This window comes from Haliaeetus albicilla, chromosome 11, assembly GCF_947461875.1.
Source record: "Haliaeetus albicilla chromosome 11, bHalAlb1.1, whole genome shotgun sequence".
NCBI classification, from domain to species: domain Eukaryota; kingdom Metazoa; phylum Chordata; class Aves; order Accipitriformes; family Accipitridae; genus Haliaeetus; species Haliaeetus albicilla.
Genome location: NC_091493.1, coordinates 22,981,761 through 23,009,677, shown reverse-complemented (window position 1 = coordinate 23,009,677; position 27,917 = coordinate 22,981,761). Strand labels below are relative to the sequence as shown.

The following is a 27,917-nucleotide window of genomic DNA, read 5'->3' as shown; positions in this document are numbered from 1 at the left end:
TTCTGTATTTTCCTCCCATTCTTGAATAGATAATTCTTTTGTTAGAGAAGACAAGGCGTTTTTGTTCCCATGTGTATCAGCAATGATTAAGTCAACCCATGAGTCCTTTTTTGAAAGCTAGGCAGAAGTTATCTTGTTTTGATTAATAAAAGCAGTCCTTGCTATTTAAAAGATTATCTGCTTCAGCTGTGTATCAGAAGGATAAGCAAAGCTATCAGTTCCAGCTTTAGACAACTTGCAAATGAATAGTCAGGGTCTTCATTTTCTTCTACTAGCTTTAGCATTAACTTGATGTGATAGAGCCCGAAGAATAACACCATTTACTGCAGCAGCAGCTAATTTTAGTGAGGATTGTATCCTGCCTTAACTCTAACAAAATCTACCCTGATTTATGGCCTGACAGCAGGTCCATTCTGCAAGTTAATCTAAGGACCTGGTCGGTCTTTGAAGCACAGGAAGATATGATCTATTTCCTGAAGAACACAAATGGACAACACAAAGCTAGAGGACTTGTGGATGAGACTGGTTAGGGAGTTTTATAGCAGAAACACAGAAGTGCAGCTCAGTTCCTGGCATGAAAAATAACAAAAGTCTTGGACATGAAAAAGAGACAAAAAAATAGTCCAGAAAAAGGACTAGTTTAGTACAGGCAAATAAAAAGAGAGAAAGAAAAAGGAGTAGACTTTTGTGCAAAGTGTAAATCATGGAGGGTGGTGAAGCTGAGAATGAGGATCCTGGATTTTCTGTGATAAAACACTTAAGACTGGAATGAAGAAAGATAAAAAATCAGAATCTGGAGAGGTGAAATATGTCAACAACCAAGACTTGCAAAGATGTGAATTATGGATGATAGAAATATTTATAGGTGTAGAAATAGTCAACAGAAATAAGTTATACTTCTGCTTTCTCAGTATTTATATTCATACTTCAGCCATGAGCTGCAAGCCTTTATAATTCTGTTTGGCCTGTGTGCCTTTCCTTGGATATCAGCTGCACTCTTGCTGCAGCAGCTTGTTCCATGCACTTTTACATTAAAGACATGGCACTTGTTTAGTTCTTCCATTTTAATGGAGAATTGAGAAATGCTAGTTTGAAATTCAGTTTTTTGAATCAGGAAGAGTTTTATTTATTTTCTATCTCCTTCCAAATCCAGCAATACCAGTGGCTGATCTTGTTTAGTCTGTGACTTGAATCATCTTGGCTTAGCTTCCATGAAAAGTTTTTTCTTTTTGACGGTTTCATTTTTCTGTTAGAATGAAGCTGGCTTATGAAGCTTTTGTTATGGAAGATCATGGTTTCATTAAAGATAGTTTCATTAAAGGCTTTCAAAATCCCTGCATTAGCTTTCTGCTGGACTTGATCAATGGGCAGTCAGTCTAGTGAAATAAAGGTCAAATGAGATATTTCTAGTAGTTTCTGTCAGTCCGGAGATACACTGTGGAGCCACCTTCTTACAGCTGGTCACATCAGTGTGTTGATCCTTGTTCTTAGATGTGAGAGGTTATAATAAATGGAGCCTGAAGGGTGATTATGCTTAGGCAAGGCACTGTGCGATAGGATCATGAACTGTGCTCTAGCCTGTTGCAAATTCAGTGTCAACCTTTGCCAGTTTTTGAGGTCTTTGAGCAAAGCTGGAGTTCTGAGACAATGTGGATCTGTTGAAAGTGTGAATGTGGGCGGGTTTTGTAATGTACGGTGGGTACTGTAATGGAGAAGGTGAATTATTGAGAATGCACCCCTAAATCTCGTCAGCAAGCAGTGCATCAGGGAACAGCTCATCTTCACTTGCGTGTTATCTCTTTTCCATCAGTCACTACTTGACTGGGCACTCCTTGTAGAGTTAGGCCTTCCTTTCCTACTATATCGATAGATATAAGGTGTTTATAACTGTAGATACCAAATAACGTTGAATTCGCAAAGCACCAGTATTTCTGTGGCATTGCATTGTCCATGGTACTTGCTGTCTTGTCTCCTGCGTTACGTGATCACCTGCAGCCGAGTCATGATCTGAGCTGTCTGGCCCAACTGTCCTTTCCTGACCTCAAGTGTCCTCTCCAGAGCTCGGATGCTGCCAACAGCTACGGCTTGTTAGCAATTGGATGTGTTAGTTGCCTTCTGGGAGCACGTCTTCTGGTGCAGTTTCGTCTGAAAAGGAGCCGCTTCGTGTGCTCCAAGACTGTAAACTAAAGCACAGTAAGTGAGGATGTTTGGGAGATGCGCTTCAAAAGTGTATTTGTGAGCTGAAGGAAATTGGCAACGTAGACACAACCTGTACACACTCGGTTTCAGCAGTGAGGCACAGGAGAGGCTGGTACAGGCTGTACATTCTCTGCCTTCTGGCTGACAGGGCGCCTCGTAATTCCCGGGAAAGTCCATGAGTGAGAAGAGCTGTCACACATGGGGTAGCAGGGCACTGTGACTTCTAGGGAGCAAATGGGTGGTAGCAGATGTTTGCATCATGCCTTCCACATCCTCCTCTTTCTGAGAGAATGCTGGTTGTGACAGTGACAGTTTGGTCCGTATACGCAAAGCACTGTGCAAATATACAATCCCTGTAATATAAAATAAACATTATATTTTGCATTGTTTTTATTTTAGCATAAGCTTATGTTCTGTTGCAAAGTCAAGAACAGTGCAAATGAGCTTTAAGAGCTTTTTCGTATGGAACTTTTCAGAATTGTTCTGCACAGATTGAAGTAGAAAATGGAATTGGAGTCCCATGTAGAATCAAAGCAAACAAGACTGAAGGCAAGCCCAGAAGCTCACTGCGCTTCACCTGCTGCCCAAAACAGGATTGATGTGTCAACATGGTGTTCTTAACTGTCTTTTTGTCCCTTGATCTTTCTTGCAGGAATTTCAGTGACAGAGATTTCTTGATACCTGCAGATACCATACAGCACTACTTCGCTATGCTTGAAGTTATACCTGTTCCCCACTATGTAACCAGGATATTGCTTGTTGCAAATTGAAGTCTGTTGCTTTTTTCCTCCCCAGTCTAGCTACAGAAACAATTACTCTTTGGCTCTTTCTGAAGCTTTTTATGTATTTCAAAATTTCTCAACAGGTTCTGTTAGCCCAAAGGCTTTAATTAGGGCTGCTATAATTTATCTTTTGACCTTTAGTAGAATCTATTAAAAAAAGGCAATTTTCTGTCTTTTTAATTTCCCACTGATTGAATAGAGTTTGCCTAAAATGAATGCAACAAGGGAAACCTCATGTAGTATATTTTATGTTTATTATAAGAGAATGAATTGTAATCAGTCATTATGAGCTTGGGTGGTTTTTTTTAGAGAACAGAAAGGATGTTTTCTTCCTCTACGAAATGAGAGTTTATTGATATAAAAAAAAAATTGAAGTAAAAGATAGATCTGGAGTGTACCTCCATTATGCGTGCAAAAAATCTCTAAAGATATTTTGTGAAGCAATGCAAAAAAACCCCTCCTTTTCCTGGGAAGGAAGAAGAATACAGAATACTATGACTGTTTATACATTTAAGTAATGCTGAAAAAATTATTGTTCAGAGAACCCATTCTAAACTTATCTATTCAGAATACTCATACTCACTGTTTTGGAATCATTGTGTTGATGTTTCAGGCTTCCCACATGGTCTTACAAAGCTTGGCTTCTTCCTTCTTAGGAGAAGTCTTATTTTTCAAGGGAGATCACTGCTAGGATATTATAAAGCTACCATGAATGTTTTGTAATAATGTATAAAAAGTGTATACTCCCAAATATATGCATTTTCCCAGAGGAATGAAAAATGTTTTGTAACTTCGGACATTTAGTTTCACGATGCAGTGAGCTCAGATACAAGTTTATTTTGTAGCAAGAGGAATATGAAGAAAAACGCTGACCCACATAGGTTTTATGTGATCATTATACATTATTTCTTGTGGCAGTAGAGTCCTGATGCCCCAGTCAAAGCCTCAAACCCCTTTGTACCACGGACTCCAATATGGAGGAAAACCAGAGCCACACCCTGCCCAGATGATCCTTTTATTTGAAGTTTTGACAAAACTGCAGGTGACTGGAGCAGGCGTTTGGCTAAGTCAGGAAGCAAGCGCGTTTTGGCAGGTAGCTTAACAATCTCAGAAGCCCCAGTTACCAGCTATCTAGCTAATACCAGATATAGATATATACAGAAAGACCCCAACTAAAAGAACGTTTCAGGTTGTCTAAATATAAAGTAGTTAGCATATAGTATACTGCTGAATAAATGAATGAACAGTTTAACAAAACAAGAAGAACAAGTTTTCTTGCTTTTGCACAGCCCAGTCCAAGAGTTAAAGGTGAAACCTAATAAATTTTTTATTTGTTTTGTTTTAGAACGTCAAGCGTGTACATCTATGGCTGGCTCCAGCGTCCTTCCCTACAACGTGGCTGGTATCAGCAAAGAGCTGATCGAACTGCAGCACCTCATCCAGTTCCCAGAGGAGGTTGCCAGCATTCTGACTGAGCAGGAGCAGGAGCTCTACCGGAAAGTCTTACCCATTGACTACCTCTGCTTTTTAACCAGGGATTTGGGTAATGCTGAATGTCAAAGCAAGCTGCCATCTATTAAAGCTTCCATATCTGCTACTATTCTTTCTTCTGCCAATGGTGAACATAATGCTGTAGATGATCTTGTGACAAGGTTTAATGAGGTAAGACAAAACTTCTAACTTACTTTTCATAAAGGTTATTACCTGATTTGCAGGTTAGTTACTTCCTTTATCTCTCAGAGCTGAATTTAGCTGTAATGACAAATTTTTAAAACGTAAGTTAAGATGACCAGGGGATTTAGCTAAATTCCACTGAATTTAATATTAGTTATGTGACCGATTTGCTCAGTGAGTTTGGAAAACTGCAACCTAGGTTTTTCTTGCACGCTGTAAAGTAAATAGGAAGAAAGAAATTACAGACCTGTATTTTTTTGTATTTATAATGACAGTATGGGGTATACTTTCAGTCAGTTTATTATTTTGTTCAGGAATTGGAGTTTTATTTATTTGGTTTGGATTTTTGTAGGCTGAGCATGATCTTAGGACTCAGCACAGAAGTATTGTAAATTAGAAGTTTCTGTATTCTGTATAATATAACTACACTAATCTGCACTATTCATTTATTTATTTATTTAATCTCCGCGTGTGTCTTGAATGTTGTTGTACAAAGAAGTGTCATTTGGCATGACACATTTCAGCCAAATCGTGAGTTCTTTACTAAGATTTTACTTTATTTTTAGTAAGGTGATCTTCTGATGAGTTTAATAGAAAATTGAGCAAGGATTGAGAAAACTGTAAAAAAAATTCACCCCCAAAACCCAACCCAAAACAAACCACCACCCCCCCCCCCCCAAATAAACCCTCAGGTTTTAGCTGCAGAAAAAAGGAATAATTTCTTTCTTCCTTTTTTTGTGTGAACCATATGCAATGTTAGCAGTTTCTAGATTCGTAAGTGGAATAAAATGGAGATAGTTTTGACTTACGCTCTTTTAGTTTGTTATCCACTGCATTCTTGTGCTTTAGTAAGAGATGAAAATTGTGCAGGTATCAAAAAAGACAGCACAAAATTAAGTAGATAGAGCAGAGTATGTATTAACCCCCAGTGAAGTTCCTGCTTCCTGGGCGAATAAGAATCAGTGACTGAATATTTAGCGTGTTTCGAACTGTTCTTGCATGTTACTTGCATGTTACTGAGATTTAGGAACTAAAATAGTGTAAATATGTTGGTTTCTCTCACCTAATTCTATTACGGCAACATAAATAAAAAGTAGCGGCTACTATATTCAGTCTTTAGACAGAGCTGAAAAATTGTTTAAATTAGCTCTAGTTACTGTATTTAGGAAAACACTGTGGCTGGTGTATAGCTGGAGAGGAATCTAGCTGCTGACCCAGTGAGGGTCCTCCTTCCTGGGGTGTTTATCTTACGGTGATCACCATAGTGAGGGCAGTGGGAAAAATGTGAAGCGGTCAAGCTCTAGGATGACCTGGTGAGGCACAATGCCAGAGAAGTTTGTTAGGACATTTTGCAGTTGGCTGTACAGATTGGATTGACCATCATGTGTTCTGACACTGAACAGTCACAGGATTGAAGAGCAAGTAGGTGGTGAAGAAGTCTTGTCAGAAATGACTAAGACTATTCTATATCAATGAGAATTTTAACATTAAAGTTGCCTTTTGGTAAAATAGTCAACATTATCTTTTAGTGTTAGAGGTTTGTGACTTTGCAATTTTTGTAGTCTATCATTACTTGTTTGGTAATGCTACAGGATGATTTTTCATATAATTTGAATTAATTCCTGAATATCTGGTGCTTAGATTATATAATATTTAGTGCAATGGATTATTTTAAGTATAATCTGGAATAACTTTTTTTAAACATAGATGCTATATGTTTAAATGGAGTTATTGTACAATAGTTACCACTTGTAATAAATCACTGTTTTGCTATCTGCTTTATCTTATGGTGGAGTATATCAGTTGCCATAGCAAATCACAAGCGTGAACTTTCAAAATGGCTTTGTTTATAAATGGCAAGAAAATTCTTGTGCAAAGAGTCATGCTTTTTTTGGCAAAAGTCAGTGAGCACTTGCTGATTTTTTTTGGCATTGCCTATAGGAATACTGAAGTGTATTTGTAATGTGGGAGCCAGAATGACTTTTAGGATGACAGGCTTCTGATACGTAATGGGAAAAAAATCATCTCATGCTGTTGTTCTGTTAAATGAGCAATTACAGTATACAGAGGATTTTTCATTAAAGCAATATGATTTTAGTAATTTTTCTGGCACTACATATTAATGAGCAAGTTATAACACTTGTTTAAAATGACAGTCAATAATTGCTGTTTTGTGACACAAAGGAACTTTATTTAATAGAAAAAATACTGACATTTTCATGGAAGCTTAGATTGAATGAGGGCTGCAGGAATTATAAAATAATTATTATATTATATTATAAAATTATATTATAAAATAAATTAATAAAAATAACAGATTAAAATATTTTCAAATTATTAAAATATCTTTTTAAAAGTGAGTTTAAGTGAAAAGTAGGGGAAAAATTTGGTCTGACTGAAATAAATTTTACTAGTATTATTTACTATTTAAATTCCAGTAACTTGCAGAAACCCCCATTCATGACTGAGGTTGCAAACTCCCACTGACTGCAGAATGCAAGGTCAAGCATAGATAGTGGGAAACATCACATGGTTCCCTTATAATTTAAATATGTTTGCTGTTACAAAACTGTTGTTTTCTAGACGTGAATGATTTAAATACTGTTACTGGTGAGATACATAGAGTATGAATATCTTGTAATAATTTGTTTAAACCTTTCTATTAAACTATTGGTTAGTGTTGCTTAATACAAATTACGGTATTTAGACTTCAGTGGGGTCTAAAAGGTATAGGAAAGACTTACACAGGAGAAAGCACTTATGGTGAGGTCAGCCTTAAGCGTTTGGCATGGAAATGGTCCACAAAGAATTGCAGACTGAATCAGAAATCAGTTGCCCTCTGCAGTAGGTAAAATTGGTACTTGAAGGCAATTACCACAGCTCAATGTGCAATAAATAACTGCTGTTATTTTTTCTACTCAATTCTCATTTGTGGGAAAGCATAATAGTGGGCATACTGTCTAACAGTGGATGAAGCCCGTAAAGTGCATTTTCTTTTGCTGTATTACCTGGGTAAGGTGTTTTGACTTAAAGTACTGGAAGTGATTCAGTGATGACATTAATGCTGATGAACCATCAGGAACGCTTCCTAAAAATTTTTTTTTCTGTAGAAAGGCAGGATGACAGTAGCTGGAGCTTTTGCCAACTTCAGTGTTTCGTTATTATCTGTAGTTTGTTTTAACATCTTGAGAGTCTTGCAAGATTTCTGAAAATTATTGGGTCTTTTAGTATGACGATGGAAATACATTTTTGTCAGATACTCTTGTTCTGGGATAACAGCTTTGTGAGCCTGGTGAGAGGAGCTGAAAAGTGTAAAAAGGATTAAAAAAAATTCAGAAACCAAGCTGAGAAGCATATAGTGAGAAATCTGCATCACAAGTAACTCAAGGAGAAAAGCTGTGGTTGTGTCTCAGGCGAGAAGGACTTCGCATTGAAGTGGGATGCGTGAGTCCGTTCCTTGACGAAGGTTGAATAGTCTTTTGGCCAGCCAGACATTAACTGGTATCTTAGTGTTACCAAGTGACAATGCAAAAAATAAGTTGTGATAGGTGGTATAAATTTAATTTGTGGGCCTTGCCTGATTTTTTTTTTTTTTTAAATAGGAGCTCTATTCCTGCTTTAAAGGCAAGGTAGCCAACTTAAATATTTAGGAGAGCTCCTTTGTTACTGTCTTTGTCGCAAGGTTTCTGCAGCCTGCTTACACCTTGCCTGAAGAGCCACATAATTTGGTTTTAACCTGCAACAATCTAACAATAGTTGTCATAATGTCAGTGTCTGCTCAGGGTGTCAGTGGACTCAGTCCTCTATATTGTGGAAGAGACACAACTCATTTACCTCTGGGAGCTGTGATAACACCTTGCCCCAGTTTTTGTGGCTTTAGTGAGTGCTTTGACCTTAAATTCAGGCGTATGGCAAGGAACTCTACTGCAGCTGGAGAGCCCTTTATTTGTCACAGAAACTGTATGAAACTAATAACTGGGTGGCTTTTGTTTCTGATATATGAAGATCTTCAAAAAATAAACAACAAAGATTTGAGAAATGGATAATCTTGAATTAATATTCACAAAAGATGGCAAGTGTAGCACTATAGATCCTCTTCATGTATACATTTTTTCTTTTCACTGTCAAGAATGACAGGGAGAAAAATTGTAGTAGTGTAAGGAGTGTAGAGACATGAAAGATGGATAGCACAGGTTAAAGCTACTGTCAAGTGTTCCATGAATAGTAGCAGAAACATGCAGCTGGCAAATCCTGTGCTACTGAGGCTGGGAAACAGAAACTGCCTTTGTTTAAGAGAGCGTGGTTATGGCTTAGACCTGACATACAGTTACTAGAGGGGATTCAGGCATTATGTATTTCCCTGTATCTTTTCTCGTCATGGGTTTCCAAGTATCAGTTTATTACTTACTGTGGTAATCAAGGTGGGTGCCACGACAAGGAGCTTGAACACCCAATGGCTTGTTTCAGAAATATGTTGTGAGAAAGGTCAGTCATGAATGATCTGCTTGAATCCAACCAAATGGGTTGGAATACATTCTTGGATTGTATTTCATTTGTATTTTAAAAGTTTTGGGTCATTCCAGCTCTCAAGTCTGTACAGAAATTCACAGGGAAATAAAATATTCACAGGAAAATAAGAATCTTATAATCTGCTAATGTTGCAGTTTCTCTGCAGGATTTACTATCTCTGATGGAGTTTTCAGACAGACGGCATTTCATATGACATATAGCCCAGTCACTTAAGATTGGTAATGTTTGCATATATAGACATGTTTTTTCGGGTTTTGCTTCCCTAGAGGTACTATAGAAAGATGATAGTCATGGTGAAGATTGCCACTGCAGTTTAAATAACTTCTGTAATGCTGCTATAGAAAGCCTGGTCACTGCTGTTTAAGAAATGGTAAAAGGAAAAAGTTTAACTGCTGTGCTTTTTAGACCCCAGATATGTTCCTAAACTTTCATTGATCCAGTGCTTATCCTAGTTTTCTAGGATGGCAGTTTGTTGTCTCAGCTGTCATAAAGTTTCTGTGTTTTGACCTCTTGTCTCTGTACTGTATAGAAAACTTAAAAAAAATTCTTTGTAATATTTCAGAAGACATTTAAAGGAGAAACTGAAAACGTGGAAAGTAAAAAACAAAATTACTTAAAGCATTGTAGAAAAACTGGGCACCAGAATGAATGGATCCTGTTTTTACTCTCACTTTCTTCTTGCAACAGCCTGAGGTTTCAAATGATCTCAGAGAAAGGGAACGACATTTCTGTCTCTTTAACCTATTTGACCTGAAATTCTGTTTGTGTTATACATCTTGTTCCTATGGGTTGTTTGTTTCCTTACTTGTTAGTATCAGGAGTTCTCTTACTTCTTTATAAATGTTTTGAAGACAACATTCAGATACTCTGAATGCATTTGGTTCAAATTAGAATATTCTAAGTTTTTTTCCAGTTCTGGTTTTATTGCCAGAAGACAGTAAGGAAAGCCTTCTTTAAAAGATGGACTTCTCCTGTATTTTTAGACAGTGTATACCTCCAGACTTGGAAGTGTTGCGATATAGGAATTAACATCTCTTTAAATCTTTTTCAAGTAGAGAAGAATCTTTCTGTATGTTTAAGGATGCATAGTGTCCCTATATAAAATAAGAATAAATACATTGCTGAGGTAGATGTATTTGAGAGAAAAAACTGTGCGTCTGTTACATGTGCCAGTTTATAGCATGTAACTTTGATTCAGTAATTAATTCAGATTTACAGGAGTCAAAGAAGCAAATCCACCTGTAGATATTTCAAATATTCTTAAATGTTTTAGCTTTTTAGCTTTTTTTTTTTACTGTGCTAGAAGAATTTAAAGCTATTTTTTAGCCTGTGATACATCTATACAGGTAATTAGAAGGTATTTTGCTTTTCGGTTTTTATTTATCATGAAGATTTTAGGCTACACACGTTCAGTATCACCAACTATAAGTAAAGCCCATAGTCTTTAAAAGTTTAATTAAAACTGTAGTTATATGATAGTGGAGGCTTAGGCACAACATGTACTCATCAGCAAGACACAGCTGATATTTCATTTGCTTCTAATAATATCAAATTGATCATAGAGTCTTGTCAGAGCAAGGCAGTGGATCAAGCTAAAGACAGATATTCTTTCCTGTTACTAAATGTAATTAAAAGCTGATTCTGAACTAGTGGCTAGCGTGGGAAGAGGAGAGTGAAATACAGTAACATCTAGCTTTGCAAAACTATTGGCTTTTGGATTCTCTAAGACTGTGCATGTAATAATAGTAGTAATATATTTTTCTGCTCTGATAGAGCACTGACTACCAGCGGTTTAGTTTTCATGGATATATAAAAACTGTGGGAGGAAACTATTAAGGAGATTCTGCAGAGTTAGCAGAGCCCTGGTAACTGGGAAGAGATTAGGAAAATGGTACCTAAATGTGTTTTGGGATGCTGAGAACTGTAACAACATACTTTTTTCCATCTCTTTTTGTTGTCTACTGTGCCTTTCTGTTCTTGGGCACCTGTTTCTTTTTCTGTATCTTTACCCTTCCAGTCTCTTGCACGTTTATGGTTTTTACTCCCAGCCACTCTTCTGTCTCTCGCCAGCAAAGCAAACACAGAAACACAAGTTCAATGTACATGTTGTAAACATTTATGTTTATGTAAACATTTTAAATAATTCCAAGCATTGCTTTATATAAACATGAAAGGAGTCTCTTGTAACTTGATCTTTCTGGCCACAGCTTCAAGTAAAAGAAAAGCCATAAAAACTTAAAACAAAATGAAGCATTTAATTTTCCATGTTGAGGTATGTGTGCAAAGCAATTGTGATGTCTTAGATTAAAAGTTGCACCAGATAGAAACATCATTCAAACAGCTGTCTGAATGTAGTCCCACTGTGGAACTGAAAATGCAAAATAAGAAGTTCAATACATAAGGTGATTTTTTTGGAAAGATTGAATTGCCAAAAAATAAGCTAAGAAGGTAAAAATGTTTGAACTGCTCCAGTATAGCACTGCTACTGGGGTGGTTTCATCATGCACTAAGTCATTCTTACATTCAGTAAAGTTAATTAAAAATATGGCTATTTAGGTCACTAATTGATGATAGTTTTATCTTTGAGGGTTTAAGTTTGTAAGTTTTCTTCATTGTTCATTTAAATCCTCACTAGTAAAACAGAGACTTATCATTTTACTGAAATAATGGAATGTAAATAAATATTGCGCTCTGTCTCTTAGTTCAGCATTTTTTTGCAATGCCTAAATGGGTTTGCATAATACTTTTAAAAAGATTATGTTTGTACAAATATCAAACTGTTTCCAGTCCTTGTTTGGAATAGTGTTTAATCAGATTTAAAATGGTAAATGTTCTTTGTAAGGTTATATAATTTCAGTCAAGCATGTACAGTGAACCATCTGTTCATAAGATATGCAATTTAAAATACTCAGATTTTAAAAATGCATCTGAAAATTATGTTGCATATTATACCAAAAGCCCCAAAATTTTAATAATGAAACTTTAGTGAAACCCATGTAAAATAAAGCAATTCTCTGTTATATACTTTGATTCTTATATTCATTGGTATGCACTGATGGGTTTGTGCAGTTAGCAATACAAAGGAATTCTTTGTAGTAGCTATGAGTGCTAATGCTGCATACTGCTAGTGTTTTAAAAAGCCTCATAAATATGAATCTGCTCCCTATAGTTTTATAAGAATAATATACCCTTGTGGAAAGACTTTGTAATGTTGTGAAAGGTGGATTTAATTTTATTTTTTTTTAAGAGGGAGAAATCAGAGTACACTGATATACTAAGAATTCTGCTTTTAAACAAGATAATGTAGGTTTTTCCCTCTTGCCATAAATACTGCGTGATACCTGATGAAGGTTATTTTATCTGATGGATTTTTCATGTTCTTCAGATTTTACTTAAATTTCTTGGGTTTATAAAACAAAATTGTTAAAACCAGAATGGCTTGGTTAAATGGGTTACAGACTGTCATGCTTATCCTTTGGATACCTGAAAAATCAACTTCTTGTTTTGTATTCAGAGACTTCTCATACACATACTTTTATTTCGTCAGTATTAAAATTGCTTGCTTTCTTGCTCCAGTGTAGGCAGTAGTTAAATCAGCTACAGTTTATTATGAAGATATCCGTGGCTAGTTTTTATATGTTAGGTGTTAGAGAAGGTATGCACTGTCATCTTACTTTATGGTAAGCCAAAAGATTTTATTTTACTTGCTAGCAATGGTAAGTGTTAAACTTCAGGTAGACAGCTGTGTTTGCTAATTTCACCTCTGAAAGCTGCATCTCTCAAGTATTATGAAGTTCCTAAAAAATGTAATACAAAAATAGAAGACATCATTTCTTCCATGTAGCATCACCCACTGAAGTATGTAGCTTGGGAATTGCTGTAAAAGCCTTATAAACTTAAGAGTTGGGGATATGAGTGTAAAGCAGTACAAATGACAAAACACTGGGCTTTGCCGGTGGGGATTCTTAATAGTTTCCTCCCTTAATACCACCCCTGCATTTACATTCTGATCAAAGTTAAACAATAAATTAAAAAAAAATAATTGCAGAATATGTTCACTAGCAGCTCCAGAAAGGATAGTAAATAATTTATATATATATGTATATATATATATATACATATATATAATCTCTAGTATTAGAGTAAAAGAAGAAAAGGAGTCAAGTAAATCCATGGTAAATTTAGGGATACAGTTAATAATTCAACATGCATTAAGCTCTGTTCCATCCTGTGCACTACATGGAGCAGGATTCCCATAGAGTAAATGGCAAACCGTCCTGTAGCTCACACTTGTGAGGACTTTAAGGTCATGTGCCATACCTTGAGGATCAAGTTCCATCATGGGTGTCTCTTTTAAGTCCTTCATATTTTATTAGTAAAAGGAGCTGAGCATCAGTAACAAGCTATATCCTCCCCCTGACAAACTGGGAGATTTTTGCCTGCATATAGACTTTAAATCAGTGGTAGTTCAGTGATTAGGTAATCAAAAACATAGGCTTATATTATTTTTTGAATGATTGATATAGATTTCCCATGTTTAAAAGTTCAGGGTGGGCTTGTTTATTTTTTGTTAATAAAACTCTGTAAGTTTAAAAAAAAAAAATTCCTGCTATTAATTCTGACAGTTGAGTTATAGGAACTTTTCTGTCAAATTGCCTTTTTAAAAAAAATACAAATGAAAAGGGAAATCTAAAAATCAGAACAGAAATATCTGGAGTCTTCTGGGAATGTGATGACCTGGAAAAGGAAGGTTTGTCTATCCTAAATAAAGGTCTCTCATTGCTACAGCTGTGAAAAATTTCAAGTTGAAACATCGAAGGAGACTCAGTTACTGACTTAAAAATATTCGCAGTGTGTTTGAAGATTAATGCTGAGTTATAATATGCCTTTCCCAAATGCATTAGCAATATCTAACTTAAATTTATTTGAAAACTTTGGTCAAAGTAAGATAAGCCTAAAAACCTAAAAAAGAAAAGTTTATTGAAAAGAACAGATTTTAGTGCAGTTAAAATAGTAAGGGGTGATATAAAAAGATAATTTCAAAAGTCCTAAAATTGTACAGATCTTTTTGTACTTCTGTGCTTGAGGTCATTGCTTAGCTACGGTTTGCATTGCCCGGACATCTGATACAGATCCTGTGTGTTCAGACTCAGATTTGAAGGAGGCTTCTGTACCTCTGAAAGTTTCCAAAAGAGGCTACTTTACAATGTATCCGAAATTACTTTGGCACAATGTTGTCAGTGCTTCTCTGTATTAGGGCACCAGAAAATATTTAAGTCTTAACTAAGTATCTATTTGATTTGATTTTGCTTGTTTAGTACTTTATACTAGTATGCAGTAATCCTGAAGGTGACTCATTTTTATCCATCTGAATGAAAAGACAATGTTGTTATCAACTTGTTTAAGTGGATCATGTTTTAATTTATGACTTTTCTTGTGTCTCACAATCATGTGGATTCTAGTAACGAAGCCAGGATACATTTTCTCATACTTTTCAGACTCAGCAGCAGTGCAGCGGAAATCTAATTATAGGTTTGCTGTGATGATTTCTGTTCTGAAGGGAGTTTAAAATGAGTTACTTAAACAGAACTATGTAAGTTGAGTGTGGAAAAAAAAAAGTAAACTAAGGAAATAATGACAATATGTCAATATGTAGATTGTGATCTGACGTTAAAGCGATATCTAACACAAAACCCAGGTCCAAAAAGTGTTACTGCTCGTTCTGAGGAATACCGGCAATGTATTTTGATCTTCTTGGCAAGGCTACTACTGCGCACTCTTTTGGCTGGGCTGTGCTGCCTGTGGTCCCGGAGCTAGCTAGTTCAGGCATTGCCTGAGCTGCGAAGCCCCCATGTTTCTGTCGTGGCAGCCTGATGACTAGGGAGCTTGCTACCTGATGGTACTTCATCTTCAGGTTAGATGCTCCTCAGTTGTGATGCAGCTGGGGAGGTAGCTCTGCAAGCCAACCAAGAATGAACTTCTGGAAGAGGAGGTGCCGTTCTGTATCCAGCTGGCTGAAGTGTCCAGAAGTTGGAGCCTGCCAGGATGGAGCTTGCCTTTGCTCTCTTCCCCCTGCTAGGAAACCCCTTTTGAATGTAGAGATCATACCCGGTTTTAGTGACAGAGAAGCTGTGCTGCTCCAAAATACTGTCTGTGTTACTTGCTTGCCAAAGTGGAAGAAACAGGGTTTTGAGTTGAACTTCCAGGTGAATTCCGTAGCCGCCAAGAATTAAGTACATATACAGAGTTGTTCTCTGCTTTTCTTTTGTGTGAGGTGCATCTAGCTCACATGTACACAGACAGCATCTGAGGAACCCCACTTCTGAACTTTCATTTGAATGAAGATCTTGAAAAGTTTGTTATTTCTTGAATATCATCTGTGCAGAGGAAGTTTATACATCCTAGGCAGCAGAAATGTAGTATATGCATTACCAAGTATTTTCAGGATCCAGTGGCAGCTATACAGTCATTTGAGAATGTCAGTGATTCCTGTGGAGGCACACCTTTGAGGATATACTCTGGACTGCTCACATATTTATCAATAAGTCAGAAAATTCAAGAGTATGTTTACTAAGTATTGTTTAATGAGTGTATGTTTTACTTGATATACTTAAGTTTCCTCTAAGCTGTCATACGTGATTTTTTCATAAAGATCTCAGTCCTTTCAACCTACCTGCAGTTCAGTGTTGTTTGTACGTCATTCATTTTATCTGTGGCCATTATGAGTAATCATCTCAAATTAATGTCATACTCAAGCTATTCCAGTATGCGTTTATTGAAGAGCTTTAGAATATTGTTCTTCATGATAAAGTTCTTGGATCCATCAGTTCAATCTGCCTGGGTAGAATAAAATCTTCAGGGAGTTCAGAGCTGGGAAGTGACCTCAGTCAGCTGAGGTTCAGCTTCAATTTTCTGCTCCTTTAAAGGCTATTGATTCAATGAGGTCTCCCACCTTCAAAACTTCTATAAGAAAAATCCCCCATGGCATTTTAAGTGGATAACTGCTAGTTCTGCTTATGAATTCTGTGTTTGTTTCCTAGCTGGGCTCCAGGACCACATTTAATTTTTGGGAAATGCCCCCTCAGCTCTGTTACCTGACTGAATTCTCTTCCCTTTCTAGCTGTCTTCACTAAAAAAGCTAGGAGTAGAAAAGCTGTTGCAGATGTTAGGCATAGCACTCAGCAAAAACCTCACTGAATGAAAGGAGATGACCTTTGTTCACAGCTCCTTTCCTCTGCTCCCTCCTTTCTGACAGCACTGTTGCATTTAATTATCTCTGTTCTAGTTTCAGACTGATGAAACCTTCCAAGAAATCAGTTTTGGGGTACCAGGCTATTATGCTTTTTGAGAAGCCCATAATCCCACTTTCTGGGGGCTGTATAATGCATTCCGATCAATTAACCAACAGTCTCTGAATAATTAAAAGAAAAACCTTGTGGAGACCCAATGCTATTCAGAACCGCCAGAAAGGTCAATTTATACTCTCGCTACTGCTAGATGTGGCATAAAAGAACTGTAAGTCGAAACAGTCTGTAGCATATGTAGAGGAACAATTCTGTTTCATTCCTAAGTTCATCAACACATAAAAAGGTATGAATGAAATTTGCCATTATCTGCATCTGACTGAAGTATCCCAGCCTACTCCTCACACTTTTCCTGATCTCAAGGGAATATGAAAATACTGAAGTTTCTAAAGCAGGCACATTCATTATTTTTCAGGAGTGGGTTGTATCTTTAGATGCTCAGTTCTGTCTCCTGATTCTGCCCAAGCCCTTATATCTGCCTTTGCCCATTCTGTTTTAAAATTTAGAGATTCAGACACTTTATTTTTCCTTCTTGTTTAGTGCAAGATTTTTTAAATGTTTTCTACTCTTCCTGTAATTCTATTCTTGTCCTGCAAGAGGAGTGATCGTAAACTTCATGGGAGACTACTGCCTTTTGCACCCTTATTTTGCTCTTACATATACATATGCCATCTCAAGGCTGCAAAGGCTTGTTCATGTTGACCTTTATAATTTTTTGTTTGCTTTTACAAAGTGTTTGTAAGAGTTCATCATAACTGTTTATAGCAGTCCTAAACTCTCTATTAAATAAAATTTCAACAAGTGACTGTCCTAGTTTCAAGGTTTCTTCTTTGTGGGGAATCTGAATTCAGTTGCCTTTTTAGACATTTTTTCAGTTTTGATACTCTTTTCTCCTGCCCATTACATCTTTAGTACCTTAGATTAAAACAGATCTGCTTAATTATATTACTCTTTAAAATGTTTAAACACATATTAATCAAACTGTCATTACCACACTTGGTATTTCATACCAAACAAATATTAATTTTTTTGTGAGATTGGATGTTTAGCGTTTGCATTCCCTAACAGAGCCATTTCTGGAAAATGTGAATAATACCCAAAACCAATATGTAATTTGATTGCAGCATATACGAACAAATCTATGCCAACCTTGAATCACAGATTTAACTGTTTTGTTTCACAATTTCTGATTTTTTTTTTAATGCATTTATTTTATTACCTTTTATTCTGTTTTGCCCTTGTTTGACCCCCGTGTCATGCAGCGCTCTGGGGTTTTTTGTATTTTTCCATACGTTCATGCTCTTCAGGTATGCACTTCTTTGTTGATTCAGTTTTTACATTTAGAAATAACCAATTGAGCACTTCAAATACAATTTCAGCTAAATTCAAATTCTCATTCAGAGCTGGTGCAGCGATTGGATGTATCTTGTATAGGGCAGCCAATATTAATAGTTTTTATTTATTTATTGTTGTATTGTGGCCTCTGCAGTGGCAGCGCATTAAGGCTGTGTTTGGGAAAGCTTCTTGAGCATGTTTACATGTACAACATCGGACTCTGGTACTTGTTCTACCTATAACCTCTGTACCTGTTATCTGCTCCTAATCTTTTCTATTGTTACATGTTAGTTATAAAAATGTACAGTAATTACTGAAACAGTAGTTAACCTGTTTTCTTTTGATTCTCACTAGACTTGAAGCGAGTTTCTTCCAGCTCTTGCCTATCATACCCAAGTTGTTCGATGAGGGCTAGAGCAGGTGGAATGCTGTTTCTTAACAGGTCCATTGTCCCATTTCACATCCCATTAGAGCATCTCCATCCCCATGGTATGCACTCCCAAGTATGTCCTCACTGCATGAAAGAGAGAATGATTTTGTCACCTTATTTCTTCAGGAATTCAGTCTTAAAAATCTGATTTTTTTTTTACACACTTATGCATTGCATATATTGGAGCTCTGGCTGTCTTCTTATCTGCGCATTTCTCATTTATTCTTCTTGATTGATTTGGGCATCAGGAAGATTAAATAGTAACTTAGATTTTTCATATTCTTTGACTGTTCTCCCTCAGGAGTGAGAGGCTCTGAACACTGTGTCTGTATAGACTTGCATAAATGGAAGCCCTATATGTTTTTAGTGTTTTTTTTTTCCTGTTAGTACTAATGCCCTTACATTTTATTTCGCATGCTTGGTTTTTTAAATAAAAGTCTATGCCCCCTGAGGGGTTAACTAACATCTTCTACTTTTTATAAGCCTCTCCCCACACTGGTATTGTCTGTAAACACTTGAATCCTTCAGGACTAAAGACTGGAACTTGGTGTCAGTAAACAAATCATGTTTATTGCTTCCTAAGTGTTTACACAATGACAAAAATCAAGCCCCCAGGGAATCATATTGTAAAAAAGAGCAGTTGGTTTAAATTAGGTTTCCATGTGAAATATAGCTACTTTTTATGGATGTTGTGGGAACACAAACTGGAAAGAAAATCTGCACACTGATGAAATGAAGGTTTGATTTTTTTATTTGTTTAAATGCAAACAGAATCATGTACTAAGTTAATTTCTGATTCTTGCATTAATGAATCACTGAACAGAAGTTGGTAGTATGGTCACACTTAGGAAGGCGGGGGTTTTTTTGTTTACTTCATTTGTGATCTTGCAGACAGATAATGTGAATTATTTTAAATGTTCAGTGCATATAGGAATTAGCAAATTTTGTACATTAAATACAACTACCAGTTTTGTGAAATTAAGTGAAAATAAAAATTGCAATTTATCAACTTTCACTGTCCATGTTGTAAGAACAAGGGTTATTCAGTGTGAGGCTGAGATTTGTAAGCTATGTTAATGAGAATTTACACTGCAGATCTCTCTGGCAGCTTTAGAAATCAGCACTACCTTAAGCTTTTTCTTCTGTGGCCTGAAAGCATATTCAGAATATCTTATATTAGGATACCGTAGTTTTTTGTTTGATAAAAGTATTTCTAGAGCAGTTAATGATTTTACTGTTGTAATGTGAGTATGTTTGTGGGTGAGGTGTGTTTGCACTGCATACGTGATTTGGCCGTAAGTGTATAAGTAGAATTTTGACTGATACCCTCCTGACAGAAGGAAACCAAAAAAACCCATGTTATCCATCAAGTATGCATGAATGCTCCAAATGACATTGCTTTGGCTGACTGTACTGTCCATTTTATTTTACAAGGTGAGCTCGTGGGTTACCTGGCTGATCCTGACTGCAGGTTCTATGGAGGAGAAACGAGAAGTCTTCTCATATTTAGTACATGTGGCAAAATGCTGCTGGAATATGGGCAACTACAATGCTGTAATGGAATTTCTGGCAGGGCTAAGGTACTGGCAACTTTTTTTGTAAATGGCTTTTCAGTGATAGATTACACTGCAGCTTCTGTTAAGCAGATGTCTCTGGAGAACAATGGACTAAACAGATATCTGTGGCTAAATCACATCATCTCACCCTGTGACTTTCTAGTAATCCCTTTTTGGAAAAACGAAGCATGCTAAAAGCTGTTTTTTCCAAAATGCTCTGGAAAGATCATCGGTTTTCCTGGTACATGCTAAGTATGTTACATTAGAAAACGTAATTTATTTTTTTTTTAAACAGAAATTTTTAAATGTGAAAAGAAGATGGGAAAGCACTTGTGGTTTATCTAATCAACCAAAACTAATGTAACTTGGGGTTGGAGTTTTCAGAACACAAGTGAAACATAATCGTTCTAAAAGGGTCATTCTTACATTGTAAAAAAAACCTGAAACCAACCCAAAACAACAACAAAAAATTCCAACAAAACCAAACAAACAGCTAAACCTCTTTTCTTAACCCCTTCAATTTACTTAAACTGACTGATGTTGAGACCTCATGCTGCTGTGGTGTTACATAGCCAGACCTGTAGTGTCTCCAGGAGAAAGACAGAGTATGAGGTTAAAGACGGTTTGTTGCTAGCTTTCCTACAGAATTGCAGCTTTTTGGGGGGCTGGGTGAGCAGGAAAGCAGTGCCTTTGCACTGGCAGTTCGGATGGCAGCAAATTGGACTGAACAGGGGAGAGTTAAGATCAGATTTCCCAGCTCTTAGCTTTGAGCCTCTTGGTATATCGTGTTGGTGTAACAAAGCTTTAAAGTGTATTGTTGCTCTTTTTGCTTTAGTAAGGATTCTTATTGAGCTATTTGTTTACATTTTTGGCATATAAACCACATTTGAAACACTCATAGGTGTGGGGAGTCTTTTTGAGCAGAATGCATCCACAGTCTCCAAGCCATGGAAGTTGTGAGGAAAAATGCAAAGCCAATTAAGGGCTTAATTTTCTCTCTAATGCATCTGCACAGTGCAAGGGAAAGAGAAGAGAGGAAGACTAGTGCTGATTAGCAGTGTTTCTGGGACCGGGACAGAAAGTGGGGTTGGGGATGTTCTACTGTTAATGTTTCTACAGACCTTTTGGTATGTCTGGGGCCAGGGGTGGGTCGGAAGGCCGTATCATTGCATAGACATACAGCTCAGAAGGTGAGAGAACTCCCAGAGGTACTCGCAGTCCTCTGGGAGCATCAGGAGCTACTTCTGTTTGAAATCAAAGATTCTTTTCATCTGCAGCACTGCATTGGTGCCTGAGAGCTGGAACATGGTCCTGACTTACTTGTTTTCATCAAAATAAATAATTTATTTTGTGAGTTAAATGGGAAAAAAATCAATGTAAATTATTTTAAATCAATTTAATTAAAAAAACCCAAACAACCCAACAACTTCTGCTAACTTTATGGATTATTTGTAATACAACTAAAGGAATTTGTAATAAACCATCTGGTTTATCTTTATGCCATTTCCTTAATCTTTTCTTATTTCTTCCCAGGCCCTTATAAATTTAAGGCAATGACACAACGAAAATATTAGAAAGCCTGCTTGTATGTCTTATGCAGGTGGGCTTTTATTACAATGTCAGATGTTATTCCAGTAGATCAGACTGCTTGTTTCTCCTTTTCAGTTTTGTTCTTTAATAATTTAAAAGGGGGAAAATGGTCCACTACCCAGAATTTTCATAAAAATAATAAGCTTGATTTCATTCATTCATTTCTCAGTAATGATGATAATTTCCTCTATTACATATATGCTGCGGGTGTTGAACTTGAATGTAAATTGTTTTTAATTTTTTTAATAAATATCGCGATCTCTTCTTGCAATAGGTCAAGAAAAGTTTTAAAAATGTGGCAATTTATGGACCAGTCTGATATTGAAACTATGCGAAGTCTGAAAGATGCTATGGCACAGCATGAGTCATCATCTGAATACAGGAAAGTGGTCAGCCGAGCACTCAATATTCCAGGCTGTAAAGTTGTTCCTTTCTGTGGTGTATTTTTAAAAGAGCTTTGTGAAGTTTTGGATGGAGCATCAAGCCTCATCAGACTCTGTCCACGATATAACTCCCAGGATGAAACATTAGAGGTAAATGAGATTGATATTCTAAGAGGTTATGTTCATAGCCATCCAGTGCTTTATTTTATATTATTTTATTTTATATTATTTACTCTTTTATATGAAGGCATCATCTAAGTAAAGTTTTCTAAACCACTGTTACTAGACCGTTCAGTTACATGGACCTCAATTTAATGCCCATAGTTACTGTAGCAATTTAGATTTGGTTGTTTATACCTCGGTCAGTATTGGAGTACTGAGAAAGTAACATTAGTACCAGAGGAGCATGTTTATACTTCTGGTAAAATAAGCATGTAAATCCTTAAAGATGTAACTATTTTCTGTTAAATGCTCTGACCTTCCACTTAACTCATTGGGAATTGGAAGGTTTTCAGTTCCTTAAAAATGGAATTCAGAAGCTCAGTGGATCAAGCTTCTCCTCTGTGAAAAGAAGCAATTCCTTTGAGTTTTATCATTTTGGTTTTAAAAGAAAAATGCCCGTTACAAGAAAAGATGAAGACTGAGGCTTTTAAGAAGTTTTCAGGAGTTATTGTAACTTATGTTACTTGATTTATGCAGTGATTTGGTCCGTTTAGGATTCGAAGTAGGTACGAAATCCCATTAGGAGCTAATCGAAATATATGCTAAATATTCTTAATTCTTATAAAAATTTCTCCAGTGAGAAGTAGATGACACAATATCCTATCTATTACTGTACTGATCTTTTAGATATCTCTAGTTTGTTTCAGATTACAGCGGACAAGATAATTTCTTGCAACGAGTAGGCCAAGATGGTTTAAATAATCCAGAAAAAGAATCAACAGCAAACAATATCTTTCAAACTATTCGGAGCTGCAATCGCAGTTTGGAATCTGAAGAGGTTGAAGATAATTTTAGTGAAGGGAGCAGTTCAAGAAAAAACTCTCTAAAGGACAAATCCCGGTACCAGTAGGTCTCATTTTATTTTCTGTCATCACCTTTATGTTTCATTTTTTTAATATTTAATTTTCTTTTACCACGGCTTACTTTTAGAAATAAGGTTGACTTTAACATCTTCCCTTGTATTTATCCTCTTCCAATTCAGAACTTTTCTCCCCTGCAGTTATGCTAAGTATCTGATACTCAAATGCTTGGAAACTCTCTGTATAGTTATATTTTCCCTCATGATGTAATTACTTCCTCTCACGATAAGGGTAAATCCTTTTTGTCTTACACATAGAGCTTTAAAAATCCACAGTTACGATTACAATTTGGTCTGTGGTGACAGAAATAGCACCAGGACATATCTGTTATCAGAGCTCAGAACATTATATTCTGCATGCTCGGGCAGTGTTCTGCCCCCTTGAAAATAAAGTTTATTTATTATCCTTCAAAAGACCTCTTCTTTTAAGGACATGTTCGTTTGAGGCTTTTAAATTATATCCAGAAAACATTTGTAAGTCAGTACACATTTTGAATTTTCAGATTCCTATAGTCCTGTTATTTTGCATAGAAGTTTACTTAAATTGTGCCCCATGTAAAAAAGCCCAGTGTTCAGTAATCTCAGATTTTCACTTCAAGGACCTGGTATGGCAAAGTTTAAGACATCAGTTGATCTTCTAGAATGTTGCTTTGCAGTGAAGTTGCAGCCCATATAGACGTAGGTGGGTCAGCTTTAAACTAAGTAACCATGTTAGAGTAACTTCAAATTAAGTAACAGAACTGTACTGTTCAGAGGTGAAGCGCTGTAAAATTACATGAGGGCTTGTATACAAGAGCATGCTTAGGTCACTGTTTGAGTTATTTTGTTGATAATGTGTATCAGAAATATCCATATGTTCAGAAGTATCCAATGTATTTCAGCTACTTACACATAAAAATCTAATAAGTGACTGCCTGAGAAGGAACTACCATCTTCCTGTTTTAAATGCATTTATTTCATTAACATGCAATTCTAAATTTCATTTCAAATAAATAGTCATTATTTCCTGAGAGAATGGTTTCTAATAGAATTATTCACATCTGGCTTTGGTTGCTTCTGGAAAGTGGAATGGTAGATTAAGCCAAGAAAGACAGACCCACTTCTCTATCCACTTATGTTGTCTATTGACTTCAGTTCAAATACTTTCTTCCAGGAATTATTTTTGTTAATTAATATGCTTTAAAATCAGCTAGCAACTCACAGTTCAAATGGAGAGTAAGCTAGGGAAATCAACATTTCTCTTGGATGAACAAAGTAGAATTTAAATATAAAAGAACAGTATGGAGAAAATGAAGTTCTCTTTGTTATCTGTTTATGAAATCAGTTCTTGGTAAATTAGTTAGTTATGCTTTATATTTAAATATAATCTAGTAAGTTCCACTCTAAAGTAGGAATTAAATGCAAAAAACCCCCCCCAAAAACCCACTAATATGACACTGAAATGAAAGTTTAAAATTTAAATGAACAAAACTGCAGATAGGTAATTAAAGTTATGTTTCCTGATTCAGGCTACTAACTGCTCAGTTATTAGTATCTGTAGTTCTGGTGCAGTAAGTACTGATTTTAACAGTATAATGACTTGTAGAAAAATACTTCTGAAAGTATTAATTTAGCTCAAGTACCTCATAGACTTTGGAAGTTCCTTATTCACATGCCATCTCTTTCCTGGGCATTCAGGGACCTGAGTGAGGCACAGGAGCAAATTGCTGCAGAGGCAGAAGGGCTATATTCTGTTGTCCCTGTTGTATGGAGGTTGCAATGTTTGGTTTATTTTTAATGCTATGAACAACTAAAGAGTTCTAAGGGAGAAACTTAGGTCTCTTTCTTGTGAGACCTAAGTCATACTGCATACAGTATTATAAAATCTAAATTATATAATAATTATGTATTACCTGATAATCATAGTATTGTGGTCATAAAGGCAGAAGAATACACCGTATAACATGTTTCTCATTACTTTAAAATTGCAAGGAAGATTTTCAATTAGTTTGCATTTTGCTGATTTGCATTAGTATTGTGGAACATGAACCCACCAAAGCTGGTAGGTTAGTTTGATTTGAAGAAAAAATGAAAGGCATCTAATAGAATCAGTGCATAGTGGGTATAATTACTTTCCCAGTTGTGTTAGCAAACAAAGTCTATCACTCTGTAATCAGTGACCTGTCTAATCACCTTGAATTTCTGTACATGCCAGATAAATATCAAACTTTAATCTTTATTAGAACTCCATCTTGACAGTTCTCAAATAAACAAAGGTAGGTAGGAAAAGCAAAAAATTTCAAATCTGAAATACAGTTTCTATAGAATTGTTAACCAAATGACCTCTTAAGATACTCTAAACTTTGATGCATCACTTTATTAGCCTGATCTCATCTTCACTTTTAAGCTTTCCTAATTACAGTAAATACCTTTTAAAATAATAGGGGAAAAACTCAAGTTTTTTTTCTTTTTGTACCCCGTGCATTTTTTCCCTCTAAAACTGAAATCTGTTTTAATGTTTCCTTTATCTTTTCTTTTCATTTCCTTGCATCTCAGTGCAGCACATATAAAGAAAGCTTCTGATTCAAACCGAGTTCTGTAAGTGTGTTCTCAAGAACTGATAGCTGTGTTGCTTTTGGCAGCTCATGTCAGAGGTTATGTTTCTGGATATGATTACGTGTGTGTGCTTGGCTTACCTGCTTCTTGTACATTTTAATCTGCAGCATGCCAGTGCTATCAAATGTGAAATAAGGCATAAACAAAGCTCTGCCATTTCTGTCTCCACTGTACGAGACTCCTCCAGCCATCTAGTCTCAGAATACATTTTCTAGAATTTTTGCAGAGACTTATTTGATTGTTTTGAGGGCATGGGGGAGAAAGAGCTGCTTTAGTTGTTTAATTTGAAAATCTTAATCTTGTATAATACAGGTAAATATTTTAATGTACGTGTGTCTGGTAAGACTCTGGTAAGACAGTTTATACCAGCTCAGTTCTAATGCATGACCTTTATTTTTAGGAAGATTTCTTAAGGAAATAGAGCTACAGTTAAGGCTGATATAACTATTCTGCCTGTGTAAGCCCCTCACCATAAGCAATAAATCCTCAGCCTGTTGGCCACTTTTTGCTAGATTTGGTGGAGAGGTAGAGATCTCACTGATTAATAAATTCATAGAGGAATCATTAGAATTGATGTATGGAATAAGGGAAGGATTAAAATTAATTAGTGCTCTGGGTAGAGAAGAGTTTGAGGAAGAGCTCATGGTTATCCATGCTGTTTAGGTTAAGGAGATAGTATGTGTGACTCGGAACGAGGCACAACATGAATCGGCTTTTGCTCAGCTGGTGGGACGTGGGCAGGAGCTGAGAGTACTTTGGCAATATGAAGGGGAAGTACTGAGGGTATTAGGACAAGATGCCTTGAAGAATATGCAGAGGAAGCTGGTTTGGATTTTATTGGCCGGATATCCTTAGAAAAATGTGCTTCATTAGTTCTGCTGTACACAGAACAGTTTGCTCTTTTTTATGTTCATTAAAGCAGTATCAAAATATTGAACATTTTGTGCATTCATACATGTTAGAAGCTTCTGCAGGGAAGAAATTCTATTTAAACTACCTCATTTATTAGTTCAGCATTGTTGCTCTGTATCTGCTGTTTCTAATTATGGTAAAATATTTCAAAAATTTTGGTTGCTGCGTACAAGTTTCATGTTAATATTTTGCTTAAGTAAAATTAAATTTTCTAATGGAAAGTATCTGATCAAATTCTTGCTGCATTCTTATGAGGAAGGTATGTATTTTAACCACTATTTTACAAGTGTTAATCAGAGAATTTATATAATGTGAAAGCTCTGCACATTAAGTCAATAGTAGAACAGAGATTAGAAGTCCTGTCTTCAATCCAGTAGATACTGCTAACAGTTTCCACATATGGTACTTGATATTTCAACTGAAGCTATCTTATGCTGTGGATTTAGAAACTGGAATCACTTGGCTTTAAGATCCAAACAGATGGTTTTTATTGTTAATCTAATGTTTGGTAAGTTCTAAGAAAATATAATTATATTGTTGCAAGAGTAATAATTAATTGTAGCAGCATCTATTAATTAATTCAAAATTGCAATAACATAAATTGTAATAATGTAAAAACTACAGATGCTCCTGTAAGTCCAAATTATATAGTGATGATAGTATTCTTTTTAGTTAAACTAAAGCAGAAAAAAATTCATCGATCATAGCATAAATCAGCACATGTATCATTAAATATAAGTCTCTCATATTTGTTCACATGCAGATTTATTATTGGAGATCTTTCAGATTCTGAAAGTGATATATTTGAGCAGTTGAAGGAATGGGACACAAATTCAACAGAAGAGCAACAGAAGGCTTTCTGCCATGGAATAGAACTCATACCCTGGTACGTGTTATCCATCAGGGCTGATGTCCATCAGTTCATGCAACAAGGGGCAACCGTCATTCACTATGACCAGGAGACACATCTCTCAGCACGTTGCTTTCTTCAACTTCAACCTGATAATAGTACCTTGACTTGGACAAAACCCACAACGGTTTGCCCTGCAAATGCTAAGGCAAAACTGAGTGTGCTGGGTAATACTGCTGAGCTTGGCAAATACCAGTTGCTTGCTAATACTGGACTGGTGGAAGGTTTTTTGGACTTGTTTTCAGCCAAGGCTGTATATATGGGACACTCCGGCATTGATATGCACACTGTGTGTGTTCAGAATAAACTTTGTAACATGTCCCTTGAAGAAAATGGTATAACAATACTTTATGGACTTCAGACTACTGATAATAAGTTGCTGCACTTTGTTGCTCCAAAATACACTGCCAGAATGCTGTATGATGGATTGCTGGAATTGACTAAAGCTGTAAGAAAAATGAGGAGATTCCCTGATCAAAGACTACAGTGGCTACGGAAACAGTATGTCAGCCTTTACCAGGTAAAAGATGCTGTGATTTTGTATAAGAAAAGTTCAAAGATGTCAACAACTTAATTTAAAGCAATTAGTTTCTATTATAAGTAAGCTAAGATTAAAGATGAGCACCAAATCTCCAA

The 27,917-nt window shown here is 36.1% G+C and overlaps 1 protein-coding gene across 7 annotated transcripts in view; it reads left to right on the top strand.

Annotated features, from left to right (window-relative positions):
- PLCE1 (phospholipase C epsilon 1) overlaps window positions 1–27,917 on the top strand; it is a 167,047-nt gene that overhangs the window by 100,523 nt on the left and 38,607 nt on the right. For 4 of the 7 annotated variants that reach the window (XM_069796616.1, XM_069796615.1, XM_069796617.1 and 1 more), the window contains 6 exons: window positions 4,327–4,643; window positions 19,689–19,834; window positions 21,675–21,933; window positions 22,643–22,851; window positions 25,400–25,441; window positions 27,135–27,801. In XM_069796616.1, the coding sequence (XP_069652717.1) occupies window positions 4,327–4,643; window positions 19,689–19,834; window positions 21,675–21,933; window positions 22,643–22,851; window positions 25,400–25,441; window positions 27,135–27,801 (1,640 nt within the window). The remainder of the gene's footprint in view (window positions 1–4,326; window positions 4,644–19,688; window positions 19,835–21,674; window positions 21,934–22,642; window positions 22,852–25,399; window positions 25,442–27,134; window positions 27,802–27,917) is intronic. The other 3 variants (XM_069796618.1, XM_069796620.1, XM_069796619.1) reach the window with 2 other exon arrangements.